The sequence below is a fragment of the Rhinolophus hipposideros genome (assembly GCF_964194185.1).
Source record: "Rhinolophus hipposideros genome assembly, chromosome: 9".
In the NCBI taxonomy this organism is placed as follows: Eukaryota; Metazoa; Chordata; class Mammalia; order Chiroptera; family Rhinolophidae; genus Rhinolophus; species Rhinolophus hipposideros.
Window position 1 is genome coordinate 35,443,631 of NC_138055.1, and position 19,013 is coordinate 35,462,643.

The 19,013-nt window shown below is 35.6% G+C and overlaps 1 protein-coding gene across 26 annotated transcripts in view; it reads right to left on the reverse strand.

The window, feature by feature from the left end:
- Positions 1-19,013, reverse strand: part of SOX5 (SRY-box transcription factor 5) — a 944,197-nt gene that overhangs the window by 16,348 nt on the left and 908,836 nt on the right. For all 26 annotated transcript variants that reach the window (XM_081058265.1, XM_081058274.1, XM_081058286.1 and 23 more), the window contains one exon: positions 11,043-11,188. In XM_081058265.1, coding sequence (XP_080914391.1) covers positions 11,043-11,188 — 146 coding nt within the window. The remainder of the gene's footprint in view (positions 1-11,042; positions 11,189-19,013) is intronic.

Consider the following 19,013-nt stretch of genomic DNA (forward strand, 5'->3'; position numbering starts at 1 on the left):
AATGTTGACTCAGTAACAGTTAAACCCTTCTGGCTGAACTCTTTTATGGTTTCCTTCTACACTAATGACACGGGAAGAACAAAGAAATGAAAAAAAAAAAAAAGGTTTTTAACCCGCCATTTATGTAAACCTCACAGACCACCAAAGAAGATGAAAAATTTTTATAACATCATAATGATTTATCACTTGGAGATATTTTTCATCAGCTTAAGTGAAATACAAAGAAACAATGTATGTGTCCACCTCCTCAACTTCTCTGTTTCACCTGTGCTTACTGAGATCACCATTTTCTAAAAAATAACTATCCACCACATAATCTACCAGCACAAATGGGAGAAAAAGCTTTCTGGTAAATTATATATAAATTTAATAAAAATACATACACACACTCTCATACATAGGTACACTTTTCTCCAATATCAACAAAAATGCAAGTTGAAGAAATCTTTCACTAATTTTACTCTGGTCTAGTCACCTACACAATCAGCCTTATCTCTCTAATCCTGATCTTTTCCCCCTTGTAAATCCAGAGATTCTCCTAGTGGAAAAATTAGAACCCATAATATTACTCTATATTGTAATTTCCTTTATTAAATTTGGTCGCCAGCTTCATGAAATGTTTCTTGAAGTGTAATTCTAGCTACATTGCTTAGGATCTTAGTTTCATCAGGCAATCTGATACAACTTAAATGTATTGGCAGATCAAGTTTTCTTAAGAAGTATTATGAAGCTGAAGATAGACAGAATGATTTTGAAGGAAATGCAGTTTCTATGAATTCAAGTCTTAATCCAGATGAATAACTGCCCAAGACAGTAAAATGGCTTATGGATAAAATTGAATCCCTATTTATGACTTTTAAAGAACTGATTTTAAAATGGTAGAAATGTTACAAAGTTGATGACACGTAACTTATTTCGATTTTCATGAATGAAGAGAGAAATATGAGGAACAGTGACAATGTATGTTCCAGAAAAGTTAGAGCTGGCTGTTATAAGGATTAGTTAAGAACACTTAGTAGAGGATGTGGTTACAACAAGAAGCTAATATGTATTCATTAAGGAAAACAATGTTATAGTGACCTCAGCTTCTTTTTCAATAATAATTGGAATGCAGAACAGAGTAGCTCAATGGCCACAACTCAGTTACCTCAGTTTTGGATTAAGTTCCTATTAATACCCCGTTGCCATGATGGAGAAATTGCACAATACCCTCAAAAAGAGAGTTGAATGGGGTGGGAAGAGGAGATCAACAACAATAGCTGTCTTTAAATATCTTAAGAACCTCCATGTTTAAAAAAAAGAAAGACCTGTTATTTGCGAAATAGAATTTAACCATATGTAGTTAAGAGTGCATTGACCAATGGTTATAAGTTATTAGGTGGAAGAGAAACACCACTGCAGGAAGAGTTTTCTAATAGTCAGAACTATCTATCCATTGAATGGGTTGCCTCAGGATGTAAAAACTTTCACCTCCCTGAAGGTTTTCAAGTATTGGCTAGATGACTACCTGCCTGGCATGTCAGAGATATTGACGAGGCATTTCAATGTCAGATGACACGTTGAATTAAAGGCCCTTTTACATTTTCTTTCAAACCTGCAATTCTATGTCCTACTTGACTGGACTCCCTAAAACAAATGGGAGTCATACATTTGACAAATGTATAAAACTATATATGTTTTCGCTATCTGTAAATGACAATTTCCCCAAAAGTTGTTAATTAAGTTCCAAAACTTAAAGTCATTCCATTTATAATTGAGACTTCTATCATCATTCTCCTAAATACAAGGAAGGTATTTAAATTATGAAAAAAAATATGGTTATTGAAATACATTTTGTGAGGAGACTGTCCAATAATAATCAGATTTACAGATTCAGGTACTTCATGAAAGGCACAGTTATATACCCAAATTCACCATTATGATTTTGTTTTTAAAACAGAAAACACTGCCATAGAGAAGTCACTGAGGCCTGAGGGTATAATGCACAGGAAAGCCATTCAAGGAATCTGTGGGAAACAGATCATTCACAAAGAAGGTTTATGGTGCTTACATGTGGAAGAAGGAAACCAGTAGAGGAAAAAACTAAGACCCGAGTTTTCAAATGTCTGTATATGTGATCAACATTCAACCAAAGTCTAAAAAAAATTATTTGTTGTTATTTTAAACCAGAGCAAATATAGATATTGTGCACCACGAGTCAAATCTGAAAGGTTAATGTGAGAAAAACAGGAGGCCAACAAAGAAAAATAAGAGAATTCACAACCTACACAGGATATCCAGCAAGTGGGTGGGCTACACAGATGTAAACACCCAATTAGAATGCTGTCTGATAATAATTGTTCTACAAACAATGGGTAACTCAGTCACTGAGCTACAGAAACATGGATAATTTTTCTCTTTATTTTTCCTTTTCATGGAATGAAAGCTATAAAATTGTCAGCATTCTTATGAATGCATCTTCAGTAGCCAACAGTTACCTCAGTTAAATAAGTATAACTGGACTACTTTATATTTATTTTTTAAATTTTTAAAAATTGTTATTAAATTTATTGGGGGGGCATTGATTAGTAAAGTTACATAGGTTTCAAGGGTACAATTGTGTAATACTTCATCTATATATCACATTGTGTGCTCACCACCCAGAGTCAGTTCTCCTTCCATCACCACGTATTTGTACTTCAAAAAATTGTAGCTTGGTTCAGAAATGCTAGGTCTGACTAACAGAAGCAGGCACATCAGGGTTATAGTTCCCCTTTCCATCATCCATAGTAGTTTTAGGGGACGGGAGAGGAAAACGTAGATTAGAATAGCTATTTAAATATCATGTTAACGAACAGCTAAAACTGCACATGAGCAGCAAAATAAGTAGGACTGAACATGTTCTTTTTGTTTTCCCAGCTCATTCTCTAGTGAAAGGGCTGCTACATGGTAAAGAGAAGAAGACCTACAAAGGGAGCAGAAACAGGAAAAACAAAGAATTGGAAAAAACATACAAATTGTGGAGATGGTGATTGCTTAAAACAGATTTTTGTGATAAAGTCTCAAAAAAATACACTAAATAATCCACACAACGAACACTGGAGAAAAAGCTAACAAAACAGACACTAGGTTGCTTTCTTAAGCTTCTTCAGCACGATCCATTATTAGAGAAGAGTCTGAAATTCTAGCCAGAGCACCTTGGTTAAACTGATCTACCACTTGCATTCTTGTCATTGTCTCAAATCTCAGGTTTAAAAAAATTTTAAAACAAATATGAGAATACTATTCTGCTTATATTACAGTATATCCAAGAATGAAATTTGATGTGAAAGTACTCTGATAAAGGTAAGACAAAAATTACATATCAATAGCCGTTAGTATTCCTATGACTCATTCCTGTCTCATTTGTAAAACTGGAGGAAAAGGGTAATTGTAATGATTCAATAAGACCCTTTGCAGTAAATGCTAAATTCACAGTATTTTTCTCATAATTTTTAATATCCATATTGGTAAAGTAGCAATAAATGACAATAGAGAATGCAAAACATCTACTAAGTGTAAGAGGGTGATTGAAAAACAAATGTCTCTTTAGTTCAGTGTCTTAATGTTTAACAGTTGTGAAGACACCTGTTTGATCTTGAGAATGAGGGAGAAAGCAGCAGAGAAGGTAAGGAAAGACCACTTTTAAGAGACCAGGTTTTGAAACATAAGACTGCTGGTCCACAACAATAGTGATTTATACTTTGCTTACAGAAAATTTAGAAAAATCAGAAATGTGGGGTCATATATGTAAGTTTACAATCCTATCACCTTAGCATAACTATTGTTTATTCTTCTCCCAGTCTTTTTTTTCTGTCTACAGTGGACATGTGCTTTTAAAACATTCAGATCATTCTCTACATGATGTTTTCAAACCCATTTTTTTCAAGAATACCATTGTAAGCATAGCCTCAGATCTTTAAATGAATAGACAATTTCAATCATCGGAGAGGCCTGCCTATGTGAAAGCCCAATTTGGCATGCCCTATGTGTCTCATTTTATTGGACCATCCTGCACTAACCCCTCTACCAGAATGATGTAAAGAACACAAGACTCTCTGTTTGAAAACACGCACAGCTTTTCTAGGCTCGAAAATTAAACCATAAAAAGTTTACTGAGAAAAAAAAAAACCTTTAAAAAGCTCCTTAAAAACTCACACCATAATTGCTCCCCACCAAGCGTGGGCACTTGCTAGCTGCAAGTAGTGGCACTGTGACAAATGTAGCAAAACTGAAAGCGGGCTATACTAAGAGAAAGAAAAAGTCTTCCACTGGCCATCTGTGAAAATAAGGCATGTGGCCATTAAATGCAGAGGCTGTAAATATACACAAACTCCATGAAGCAAATGGCAAAAAAGGACTAAACTTCAAGCTCAAACAAATCAAAATGTTTAATGCATAGTTACCACTGCTGGACGAAAACAGCTCTGATCTTTGCAGTCTGCAAACTCGGCATGTATTTCGATTAAATACCCCCAAAAAGAAAGGGAAGAAAACGAAAGAAATGAAAAGACAGAGAAAAACCATCTGGAACAAAAGGCTATAGACAGCCTATACTCAATTTCTAGAAATAAATAGCACCTTTAACTTGTACCAGCCTGTCGAGAACGTCGATTAGAATTATTGAAAGGCTGACATATAGAGTGATGGATGTGTGATGACATAATACCTATTTGCCTTTTTGTCATGGTCTTTGAAAACTGGCTGCACTGTGCTGATAATATTCACTGAGGGTTTTTCTTGTCCCTTCCTGTCCCATAAGAAGTGTTCCCTAGCTAAGACACTCAGAATTAAGAAGGTTTTATGAATGAAAAACAAAAGAAAAGAAAACCTAGGGATCAAATGCCAACTTGCATATAAAAAGCTGCTCAAGATTTTCTAATAATCAGTTGCCTAGAAAGCATCCATTTTATATAAATTTTCAGAGTAGAGAGGCTCCAATGAGAAAAGGCAAATATTCAATGGAAGATTTTATGTATCTTTTAGTTAAAGTCATCAAACAAATAATCATATGTAAAGTAGAGATTTTAAAATAATATGTACTCACTTTTATAAAAATAAAATATCAATCATTGGTGATATTTTAATTTGTTCCTAGGCAAATTCTAACCAGAGGATTGAATAGTTTAGGGACTTTTTTTTTTTAACACACACACACACACACACACACACGCCCCCCCCCTCGTAAAAGTTCCTGCTTGGCCACACTGTTGCAATAGTATCTCATTCCCTCCCGGAGGAGGATTTACCTAACATGCCTTTCTCCTTCATGAAGTTTTTCTCTAATGATTGAAATATCTAATTCTAATTTGACTTCTCTAATGCATTTCAGCTAAAGGCAACATCTACAAAAAGCCATCCATTAATCATTAATTAATTGTAGAATCTTCCACTGAATGCAGAGGCATGAGTCCTTTTGTATTTACTTTTTCAAAGCAAAACCTGTGTAATTCACAATTCATCATATGCCTTCTCCTTTACTAAAGGAAGGGACATGTGTTAGATAATGCTGAACTAGATATACTGTGTCAGTTTCTGAAGAGTGAACACTGCTTGTCCCATCCATCAGATGGCCAGCCAAGCATCAGGAAAGAATGATGGATCTAAAATTATTACAGGGCTGCCATCCGATACACTTACTGCCATTTGTAACTAATACTGGGACTGACACTTTTTTTTTCATTATTAAACATCCACATTAAGTCAACATTGGTCACTGTCATTTCATGTTTGGCACTCTGTTAAAGGGAAAGAAAAGGGTTGACAATGGCAGAAAAGAGGAGATTGTAATAGAAGAGTTTCCAAGTGCCAGAGTAATAAAATTAATCTTTATTTACACATCAGCCTACATATATAATCTGTGGTGAGGATTCTTATGAGTGTGACTGACAACTGAAAAAAGAAACTGATGTCATTACTGGGTAAATTATTATTTACAATATACATGCTATTCACCAAATTTTCATCTTTTTCTATAGGAATTTGCAAAGAATTTTCACTGAACCTCAGAAGGAAAAGTAAGACATTTTCTTAACTATTCTTTGCAGTTATAGATGAATACGTAGCATGTGTAGGTATTTAGATTTTAGGTATACTGTAGGCAGTTAATGTTGGGTGAATAAATTCTCTACTTTAAGAAATGTATGCACACATTTGCATGTGAGTGACACCTATTTTATATAAGAAAAGCCATAGAGAAGTTGGTTTTTAACACATAGAGAGATGTCTGTGAACACACATTCATTGATTCAACCTGTCACCAAGCAATATTTTCTTGTGGACATGTTTGTATGGAATTTAATTCTTTATGAACCACAGACAAGTTATAGGGAAGGTCCTGAACATATAATAACAGATGAGCAAAAGCAGTTAGATAGATGACAACAAATACAAACCAATTAAAAAGAAACCAGGTTCGAGAGCTTCGAGATCATTTTTCTAAGGTAGCTGTGGCTCACAATGGCCTTTTTTGACCCAACAGCCCTTTTGGTGCTTCTTTTCTTCCCTGCCAAAATAATCTTTGATCTTAAGATATCCCTTGGTCTCAGGGAGGATAGGAAACGGTCTCCCATTCAGTCTCAGAAAATAATTCATGGTCAATTTAAAGCAGTCGCTCTTCCTTTGGCCAGTAATTGTCTTAAAGAGGAGCATATGACCCAACTCTACCCAAAGGAGATGTCTGTAGAAGTCAGTCTGAGGGGTGCAATGAAACATCCCTAAGTGAATAATGTAAGAAACATCCCTATTTGAATGAAGGAAGAATGAAAAAAATCTCTATGTGAATGAAGATGGAATTTAGCAATGAGAAAACGAATTCCCCTTCCTGAGTCTTCCTGCCTTCATGCGATATTTGCAGGTCAGCAATATTTTGTGACCTGAAGGGGAAAACCAAGAGAATCACAGAGATTTCAACCCTGACAGCATAGAACTGATGAACTAATGTCACCAACCTGCTACTACTAATCCTTAACTTCATTATATGCTAAAACGTAATCCTTGTTGGAGCTACTGTATTTAGATTTCCTGATACATGTAATGAAATGCATTTCCAGCACATAATACAGCATAGGAATCATCTTCCTAGGATAAGAACATTGGGAGTAAGAAAAAAGGGCAGGGGAATTCTAGTCTATTCCTCATTTCCGTTCAGAGCATTAGGCCTCTATTACATTAATATTGCCTGGTGGGATTTTCTATTAGGAATGGATACCTTCAAATACAAGGTCAGAACCTGAGTATGTAGTTGATTGTACGGTCAAAACTACCATTTTGGTGTTAATGAAGCAAAGTGCGTGTTTTTTATGAAACAAATGTGTAAGGGTCTTCTTTCGGATTCTTCCTATTATTCTTTCATAACACTAATCTGTAACAGAGCTGTGTGGTAAAAGATAACATTATTTGAATATAAAATCAGGCTACAATTAACCAGAGATGACAATTATAAATAATACTGTGTCCCAGAGTTTCCAAGAAACCTGACATACACAGTTCTTGGTTAGGATGAAACATTTCTAAGAAAAGTTAAGAAATGAAAAAATCTTTTAGAAGTCTTCAATTAAAATGTGTTTCAGTAAAAATGACTTTCAATATGTGTTTTGGTACATATAACTGGAAAACATTCGTCCCTTTCTTCACACCTCTAATTGTTTTCACTATCCAATTACAGCTTTTGAGAATTCAGACCATCTATTTGGGACAAAAAGTTAATGTGTATAAGACGTGTTCTCAAGAAAACAGATCTCCACTACAGGATTCCAATTATCTGGATCTCAGGTTATACTACCACCTTTTAGACCGATGGAAAGAACAAGACTGAATTTCTTTTCTTTCCCCCTTTCCTTTCTCCTAGCTCTTTTCCATCTTTTCTCTCCTTTAGAACACCTATTCTTTACATTTCACGTACTTTCTGGGTTTAGGAAGTTGGGAGTATTGTTTTAGAGAGAAAAATAACCTTTTTTGGGGATTCAAGTGTTATGAGAAGATCAAACTAAGAGGAATTTATCATATGCTCTGTCTTTCATTAAGAACTATCAAGTAAAATGTCAAACCAACTACTGATCTATCTGTGCTTTGGCCATGGGTAAAGTTGGGTGATTATAAAAATCTATTAAAATGTTAGGCATTAGGAAAATAATGACACAGTATGTATAGTGATGTCCCTTCATGTGGAATAACAAGTATCCTCCTTTGCCAACTCTGGTATGTAATCGATCTGATATACTTAAGCAATATGGGGTCTTTATTCAATTCCTATAGGCAGGCTCACACACATAAATATGCCATGATTATCAGTCAAAATAAAAATTTGATCGAAACTGTAAACATTATAAAGGTAGAGGACATATTTTCTTGTTCAATACAGTACCTTAAGTACACAGCACTGTCCCTAGTACATAGGAGGTACTGATGTTGAATAATTGCTAATTAAAAGATACAACTTGGACATTGTCTCATTTCCGTGAGTTTCACAGACATAGATCAGTCATTGATACTATAGAAATGACACCCAAGCCAGTTCAACAGGAAAAGGCAACCACGGTAATACCTGCTTCTAAGAGAGCTTCAATAATCTCACTATTCTCACGTATCAAGGGTAACATAAGAGATACAGCAATTTGGATCCTTCTACTGAGAAGGTTTACCTACACATTACAAGAGTTTGCTGTGTTATTGTAATAATGGAACTGTTTATATTTTAAGATTTTCACTTAAAAACCCATAAAAACATAAGATATAACTCAACAGCATTCAAAGTACATCGTGATGAGATTCAAGAATGAAAACCTTCTTGAGAATGCAGACATCTTCATGGGCCAGTAGATTTTCTCAGGCATTACTTCAAAAATAGGCTTTTAAAAAAGTTATCCTTCTACAAAATAGAAAGGAAAACTGAAAGCAGTAGCTTTCAACAGAGGCAACTCTTAACTCCTACACCTTAAATAGGAGGTGCTAATCAGAGAAATAAAGTATGATTGTGGAGGTGGCACAGAAGTGGAAATAAGGTCCCCTAACAATGGACAACTATGGAATAAAGTGAATGCAGATGGTTCCACTCCCGTTACTTAATCAAAACGCTGAGCAGAGTCACTGGAGCCGGCATAAAGGCATGTGTTAGAACAACAGCTGATCTGTGTTAGAGAAGATTAACTCGCAGTGCCAGGGTGGAAGGCCCAGGATTATTTTATGTACTTCCATTGCCTTACAAGCCGTCAGCACAATTATTGCCCTCCGATGTGAATGACTGATCTGTAACCACAGCTAAACAGCATGCTGCTTAGGGGCCTGGGAGCTTCATGAAGATGAATTTCCATACCATCAAAGTGCTTTTAATGGGCTCCCTGATCCAACCACAAGGCCTGTTTTGTAAGTATATAGAACTTAGGATGAAGGCTTCCTGTCCAAAAGGATTTGGTCGGTTGTCACTTGACAATTCCCAGCCAGCCCCGGAAGAGGAGAGGGGGAAGATAGGTAGAGTTGTCTCTGCTTTGGAAGATATATATATATATATATATATATATATATATATATATATATATATACACACACACACATATATGTATGTATATACATATATGTATGTATATGTATATATGTATATGTATATATAATATATGTATATGTATATATATGAAGGGTGCTGATGCTTGCTGAATACAACCAACTGCTGTATCCACAGCTGAATTCAATGCGCTTAACAAATAATGGCAATTCAGCTATGCTTGCGAGGAATAGCTTGAGTCACTTTGCATTAGCATCTGGCTGAGTGTTAAACTCATTTCTACATGGGGAGCAGAGAAAAGGAATTTCTGTTTAAGCATCCTTTCAAGAATGTTTAAATATTTGAATATAAATTCCTGTATGCTTGCTATCATTCCTTCTTAGAGCTGTCACTTTGCTTTTCCTCTTCCCTTCTGGTGCTTAGCTAGAAAAATTTTGTGCCCTTCTCACGGCACCAATGTTGCTCCTCTTCTGTTGTGAGACTGTGATGGATGATATACTGACCCATCTTCTACTCTCCCCTCCAGAAACAGAACAGAATTGAAGTCGTTTCTCCAACATTTGACTCACGTTTGGACCACAGGAAAAGTACGGTTGTGACAGGATCACACATACATTGCACCCTCACTGTGCCTATTGCTAGCTTCTTAGAGACCATACATCAAATTCCATACAAAACCCTGAAAACCAGAAAGCTATCCAAATTAGTAAATGGCTCACCCTGTGCAATACTCTTTGACTCTGACTCAATAGTTTTCCATGATGATCAACTAAGTAGCTGATCATTTTTTCTCTTATCATATCTATTTACTCATAACTATAGGATTATTTAAAGGGGCTTCAATAACACTTCAAAATTTTAGTTCAAACATATCAAAAATTACCAAAAGAAGTACATCACTCTGAGCATTCTATGATATTTTTCTGAATAAAAAAGAATCTAGTTTAGACAAAAGAGTTTAAAATGATTAAATCTCAAATAAATTCAGAAGTTTCACTGGGCTCAGGTAGAATAACAATGCCCATATCTTAAAAAGCATATTTTGTTTTATAATAAAGTCAAATTTTCTATTGTGCAGTCACCTAAAACTTGGCCGTGCTTTGCCTTAGAAACATATGACAAGCTTAGGATCCCAGATACTTAGACTATGAGCATGAGTATCAACCAAGCTTATGCTGATTAAAGAAGATTCAGTATTTTCAAATCCAGTTTATCCCCAAATACAAGTTAAGCATCTTTGTAAAGCAAAACTTTCCCTCAGACTCAGACATCTTAAATGCCATTTCATTTTAACACAAACTGGACAGACAAGGAGATGTTAATTGTTAATAGGATAGCAGAGAATTAAAACCCTATTTTCGGTTGGTTTTGATTAGGATGGGCATGGAGGTTTCTGTATTGACAGAAGGAAAAAGGGAGAGAGAATCATTATTCTGAGATGATGAGAAAATGAAAAGCTCATAAAGAAGAAAAGCATTAAGGCAATTTAAATATCTTTGTAAAGTCAGTTATTTTATGAACTAACCTTTTCTGTCCTGCAGTTATTGAGACCTAGACTGTTCACAACAGCTACCTTCCCATCAAGCACCTGTTGTTCCCTCCGAAGTTGCTCCTTCATCTGCCGAGCTTCTTGGATTGCCTTGGTGACAGCGTCATGGTCATTTAAATAACCTGAAGATATGACAGAACAAAGGGTATGTTTCGTAGAAATGCATCGATAGGTTAACCTTTAACCATAAAAATCACTTCTTTTTGGGTAATGGCTAGTGTCTGGCATATAATGATTTCCCAATGGAATTTGTCTAAATGAATCAATGAATGCATAAGAAATTGAGGATGACTAATTCACATAGTCATACATACACATGGAGCCAAACATCTGTAGTAAAAATATAATATTTAAGCGAAATATAGTTGTTTCCACACATTTGGAAAGAAATTTAAAGTATAATTTTAAATAAACTTTTTTATCTGAATATTTTGTAGTGCAAAAATAAAACTTATCTTTGTGTTTTTTTTTATGGAAGGATTATTTGAATGTTTCTATAGGCTATGAATATTGATAATTATCATTATAATTATTGACACTCTCTTAGCATTAGAATGGCCAATTTAGAGTTTATGTATAGTACTATTAAGTTTGTTATTTACAGAAAGAATAAATCATTATTCACTGACTGAAAGAAGCACATTTCCCCTGAATCCATTTGTGGTGAAATAAACCACAGGTGGCAGTGGTTGGCTATGGACAAAAACTTGCAATAGTTAAGAGGATAAATTTCAAGCACAGAATGTAACCAAGCACCTGTAATTGTTTGATAAAAAAATTGTGGTTACTGGTAACTATAGTCACACTTAATTCACACTCTTAATAAGATGGTCAAATGACCAGCCTACATCTGCAGCTCCACAATCCAGTTAGTTAAAAAAAAAAAAAAAAAAATCACCACAATATTTTTTTTAAAGAATAACAGGTATAAGGAGCAAAACTAATTTTAACTTAATTTTAATTTTAACACTGGCCATTTATTTATTTGATGCACGTTATTATGATAATCTGCATTATCTTAGGGTAGAATACCAATGAGAAGAGATTGTTTTTGCAAATATTGGAAGGAAAGCTAATATCTCATCTTTCACTCTCCCTATCTTTTAACTAGGGCACAAAATGGTATAAACTGAATGTATAATATGAAATTGCCCAGAAAAGGGACTTGTTTGTGACATGAGGCTAAATCTAACCAGATCCATTGGTGAATTGTGACAGATGGAGGGGCTGTGAGACAGAAGGCAGGCACTAATCACACATAAAATGACCGGCTTGCCTCAACATGTTCCATGGATTCCAGCAAACTTTACACCCTAATCCATTTTTAGAACAAAAAACATCTGGGCCATAAATCCTCTAATCTGCCAAAACACGCTATTAAATCCCATGATTTGTTGAAAAACACTAAGATTAAAGAAAGGAAATATAAAATGGCTAACTGCCGTGTTAGGAAAGTGTTATTAATACTCTTTCTTTGTCTCAATTATGAATGTTCTGGTACTAAAGAGCCTTGTCTAATCATGTCAGATTACACATCCTCGTTGTATTGCTAGACTCTTCTATCTGATCTGCTCATTGCCAAAAAACATAGAATACTTTCTTGCTTCTTAAACATTTCTATTGAAGAAGCTGATGGGAGATTAGTGCAGTGCTTCAGTGCTGGCAGGTTTCTAAATGATCCGCGCCTCTCCCCACATCCCCCTTACTGTGCACAGACTAGACCTCGTCCTCTGATCTCCTTCAGGCAGAAAGATCAGTCCCAGTGGAGGCAACAGAGAGGGGAGCCTTGAGAGCTACTGTGCATTTTGCTTTTTAGAGTTAAATTCTTCAGAACTTACTCAAAGAACAAAATGTCCATGCTCATTTTAAATAAACTACAAATCAGAAAAGACTCTTTAGACGTAGGTCAGACCTTTAGGGTTAATATTTACTATAAAAGATGGATGTTTTTAACCTTATAGTATCCTCAACATCCTGACTCGAACAAGTTTCATAATATATTATTGTTGAACTATTCTGTTCACAAACAGTACTACTCTAGAATGAAATATAGCTCTTATATGACAGTGATGGTCTTGGTATATGTCCATTTAGTAAGATCAGAAGAGGATCAGCCTGATTTTCTTATCCTCCAATCCCTGTTTATGTACATCCTGGCATCATTCATTTTTTGTCGTAGATTCTGCAAAGCACAAATAGATGTGAAATGGTTTGGCACATGGTATTGAACAAAAATATAAATTCTTTATGCTTTTTAGTTGCTGCCAAGATAACCTTATGTAGGAAAAAATGATTAAAAGAGATGCAAAAAGGCTGCAAGTTATTATGGGGATAAATGATGGACAGACATATGTTCCGTAATGGCTATTTCTAATTTGAGGTGTTTGTTGATGTGCAAGTGGAAATAGGTGTTCACTTTAAACAAACATTCTTGCTTTTAGAGACTCTTGAGTTTTAGTTAAAATAGTATATGAAATATACTATTATAAAGACACATTTGTATATAAAGATATATTTGTGTCTGCTCTGTTAAATCATAAAAGCTAGCTATATATTAAAGAGTTAACTCTCAATTGGATTATTTGCTGGTTCTTTACATTTTGTTCTAATCACGGTCACCAAATTTCCAAATCTTGCTGATTCCCTCTCTCTTGGCAAATGGTCTCACCTTGATTTTGGAATGATCAGTAAGGCTCAACTTTTCCCTTCCGGCCCCCACATTCCTATACCATGCTACCCTCAGATCTATCTCCATTTATGCCCATTGCCTCCTACTATTTCCATGAAAATGGTACCTCTAATTTCATTCAAGGCAAATCCTTTAAGCTCATGTTCTAGATTCCTATACCTCACCATCAGTTATTCTCTCACACATTTATATCATCTATCTGATAGTTTCTACCATCTCCACCACCTCAACTTGCAAGTACTTAAGTTTCTCCTCCTAGAAAAAGCAAATCACCTCTCTCTCTCTCTCTCAACTTTGTGTTGCCCTCTTTCCAATTCTGCCTCTCCATTTACCTTCTAAACCAAACTTCTCAACGATTCATATCATACTCTCCAATTCCTTCTTTAATCTCCCATTGCTGCTACAATCTTCTTTCTGTTTTCCTTTCTCTTTTAATTGCCAAATCCAAGGGACATTTCCCATTCCTTGCAAAATGAAAGCACCGATGATCCCTTCATTATTGAAACTCCTTCATCCCTTGTTTCTCATAATAGCATGGGGTCTCCTCTCCTCTCTGATTCCTCCATCTTCATATCCTTTCCCGGGGTTCTTTCTTCACCTACTCTTTAGATTTTGGTCCAAAGTTTCAGTGTTCAGGAGAAGTATGTGTTTCAGAGTTGGACAAGTCTGAACTAAAATCCTAGCTTTTCCACTTCTAGCTATGTAAATTGCACAAGTTGTTTTACTTCTCTATATCTCAATGGTATTATTGGTTAAATACAGATAACACTCAGTAGGTAACATAAATATTGTGAAGATTAAGTGAGTTAGTGTAGTTTTTTTAGTATAACAAGTGGCCCCTGACAGTTATTTTACTGTCAGTTTACTTGCAAAATAGCATAGTGAAACAGATAAAATTTGGGCATTGGGTTCAGATGGATCTGGGTTTCTGCTTCTTGCAAAGTACAATATTTGACAAATTATAACTTTTTCTCACCGAATTCCCATTTCTTTCAACTATAAAATAAATGGAACGTCAATGGAAGAATTAAATAAAATAACATACATGAAGATGTAGATAACACTTGGTACCAGAGGAGACAGTAAAAAAAAAAAAGTTAATCCCTTTCTTTTTTTCTTTCATTTGTCCTACATGCTCACTCTCAGCAGTCTTGTTGCATGGCTTTAACCGTTATGATAAAGTCTGTGATGGGATGTCATTTCTTGCTGGTAGAGAGGTTCAATTACATAGAAGTCACCCTGTAAGAGTCCACAAAGGCCCAAAATGATCCCTTGATACATTTTATTCTTTCTTCATTATATTTTGAGGCAGCGATTGTATCTGAAGGCAGGATCAGAAGGCAGCGCGTGTTTAGGAGAGGTTTGCTGAGCCTCAATCTTAGGAGGTAAATGAGAGGGCAAAGGCCAATATGGCTCCAGTCAGCAGCTCAGAGTGATTTGGGAAATTCACATTAGGAATCATTAAGATAACAAATTTGTGAGATCTGTAATCTTGTTAAATTGAGCACAAATTGTTTTTTCATGTCTCAGTGTTTCTTCTTAACCATTACCAACAAATTTCTCAAAATTATAAAAAGGCCCCTTTTACATATTTTCAGGGACAGGAAAAATGGGCAAACTGGAAAGTCTATTCTTAGAGGGAATAGACAGAAAGAGTGAATAATGGCTGCTCCACAATGAAAGAAGCTGTTGAAAGGTGGAAGGAAAAACAGGAAACTACTTATATGGGTTGAATTGTGTCTCTCAAAAAGATATATCCATGTCCTATTGAATCCCTATTACCTGTGAATGTGACTTTATTTGGAAGTAGAGTCTTTGCAGACGTTATTAAATTAAGGACCTTGAAATGAGATCATCCTAGATTTAGGGTGGGCCTTAAATCCAATGACTGATGTCCTTATAAGAGAAAGAAGGGAGAGATTTGGTGTATAGACCTCAGGAAGAAGGTCATGTGACTACAGAAGCAGAGATTAGATTTATGCATCTATAAACCAAAGAACACCAAAGATTGCCAGCAGCCACTAGGAGCCAGGCTAGGCAAGAGACAAGGAACAGCTAGCTTCTCCCTTGGGGAGTCCAGAAGGAACTTACCCTTGCTCATACCTTGACTTCGAATTTCTAGCTTCGAAGTGGTGATAGAATATGTTTGTTTTAAGCCACCCAGGTTATGATCATTTGTTGTGGTGGCCTTAGAATCCAATATTCCACAATTGGTCTTAGATGTGCTCCACAGAATCAAAGGGCGATCCTTAGTACTGTGAAACATCTATTGTCTGCTTCAAATCCTTTCTGATTCCCATATACATATACCTGTTTCCTAAGCTTCTCTACTTGGATGTCCCATGAGTACCTGAAATGCAGCATGTCTAGAATTCATCATTTTCCCACTGTCCAGATTTGTTCTTTCTGTATTCATATCCCTTTCTAGTTGTAAGTCCAGTCACTTGGGAGTCATCTAAGATATCTCCTTTAACCCAGACATACTAAAAGCAACCAAGTCCTGTCAGCTTTGCCTCCCCCTCAGCTCTCAAATATGCGTCTTCTCCATCCCAATGGACCCTCCTTTTGCCAAAGCCACCTCACATTTCACTCGAATTAAAGACTTAACATCCTAATTGGTTTCCCTATCTTCAGGGAGACTCTACTCTGCTTCCAGATAAAGCAGTCCAAAATATTCCACAATAAGGAATTTGGATAGTGTCACTTTATTTGACTAAAAAGCCACCTCTCGGTACCCTAACGCTTGAAGGAGCATTTCATAAGGTGATGATCTGTAATATTCTGTGAAAAAAAATTCCATGTTCAAACAAGTGTGGGATATGCTAATTTAAAGTTAAAAAGTTTTCTTCATTGCATGAATTCTCAAAATCTTGAATATGTTAATGGGCTTCGTGAATCTTCAAGAAATAACAACAGTATGCAGACTTTCCCAAATATACTGGAACAAGAAACTCTTTAAGGTTCTCCCCAAAACGTCATTCTGGGAAAAATTCCAAACACTTTAAAATGGCCTGAAAGTCTCTTCATGATATCGATTCTGCTTATCCTTCCCATGTCACTTCCTGCTGGTCTCTTAAGAGTTGTGTGCTAAAGCTGCACAGGACTATTTCCCGTTCCAGGCACACGCCTTCCTCCTCCCTCCCCACCTCCGTCTCCCAAGTTTTTCCCTTTTACTGAAATACTCTCTCTCTGGTGTGTTTGGGAATTTATTCAAATGTCACCCCTTCTGTAAGGACTTCCCTGACATACCCCAGACATGCTCTTTGGCAACGTGAGAGCTTCCCATTTACATGCTCCTTCAAAACTTTATAAATGCTTCAACTGTCACACTGTCTCGTTTTTCTAAGTTTGCCTTTCACACCAGTCTGTCACTTGAAGGCACTTTTTTTCCCTTTCAATCTTTTATTCCTTTGGCCCATGGCAGGGTCTGTTGAAGGTATAAAAGCATATTTCTAAGTTGAAAGTATCAACCTTTATAATTCCAAATTCACTGATTTTCCATGTCATCATATCAATGGAAGCCTATACCGTATGACACAGATTTATTAAAATTCATGCACTTAACAAATGCTTTCAGGGCAATACACATTCTTATTTACTAGATATTTATTTTACATGAGACTTTTCAGCTATAAGTAAAAGTAAGGGCAGAGGTTTTCAAATTATTTTCAACAAATATTACCTTTGTTCCTATTTTAAGGTCACATCATCATCAAATTTTTGGCACCCTGGTATGCAACCATTTCTTCCTCTGTGGAGCCTCACAAAAATTAATTATATAATAAATGTGAACGCAATCTGTAAATTGCAAAGTGCTATGCAAATGTTAGTTGCCAGATGTTGACTAATACCCCTAACTTCCTGATAATCCAATGAAAGGCTTTCTGTGAAACTATTACAATATTCTTGTTCAATAATTTACCCTCACAGAAGTCTTTCTCATTAAAAACGTAAACGTATTCAAAGTAATATCCTCCTTCATGTCATCATATTTTAAATTAGTAATTTGTAGGAATAAAGTACCAAATTAATATACTTGAAAATATTTCCCATCATTTTATTGACGCTATGGGCGTCTACCACGTTTGCTCAGGTAAAGTTTTACTTATCATGTGTTAATACCTCTGAGGAATGAAGGGTCAGAATATGTTCCAATATTTTCCTAAGACATGATAGAATAAAGACTGTAGGCATCTAAAGCCTCAGTCCAACACTTTTGTCTGCTTATCCTCCAGAATTAGCAAAATGTATGACATAGAGATGACATTTAATACCCATTTATTGAATTAATGAGTGGAAGGTTAAATAAATGACTGAGTAAAGCATCTAATGGAGAGAGGCTACCAATAAGCAATAACTGAAAAAAAGCATGTCAACACAGAGACTATGACTGTAAAGCTTCAACCTCCACCGGCTATGAGTTTGGGCAAACTACTAGATCTTTATGGACATATGTTTCCTTGAAATTAAATCAGAGGAATAAAAGTAGAATCATAGAACTATCTACACTGTGACAGAAACTTACTTAGAATCCCTGGTAAGCACTTAGCCTCTTTAGGTCTCAGTTTTTTATCTGTAAAATAAGTTCTATCTAGACAATATGGATATCTGCTCTATCTAGTTAAGGGTCTATAATTCTAAAATTAGCTGCAGTGAGAACATAGATTAAAAATGCTTTGAAAAAAGTTAAAAGTATTGTACATATGTACAACATAAGTGAAAAAGGCCAATAAAGAAAAGATAACATCTAGTGAAAAGATTCTAAAATTATCCATCCTTCTTCTGAACTATTCATGCCTTTTAAGGATTCCCTTTCTTTGGAGCTGGCTATCATTTGCGTACTGTATCAAAAGCATTCTTATAGAATACACTGAAATATTGGTCTCCAACCTCAAAAACTCACTTTCTATATTTGTAGCTGACAGATATATAGCAAAGAGCCCCATGTCACGAACAATATCTTAAGTTATCTTTTGGTTCATAGTTTTCCAAGCTTTATTAATAGCATAGCACATTAATTCTTCTTTCAGGGGTGACCTTTACAATACCATTAATGCTCACAGCTTTTATCCAACTACATTATTACTCATTACAGTTTCAGCTTTCAGCATCTGCACTTGTTGAAAAGAGAAAAGTAAATTGTAGTGGCCTCACATCCTTGGAAAATATGAGGGATGTGTATGTGGTGAAGGGACTTTTCAGGATAAGAAATAAGAGAAAGTCAGATGATAAATGTCACTAAATACATTCTTGCCTTT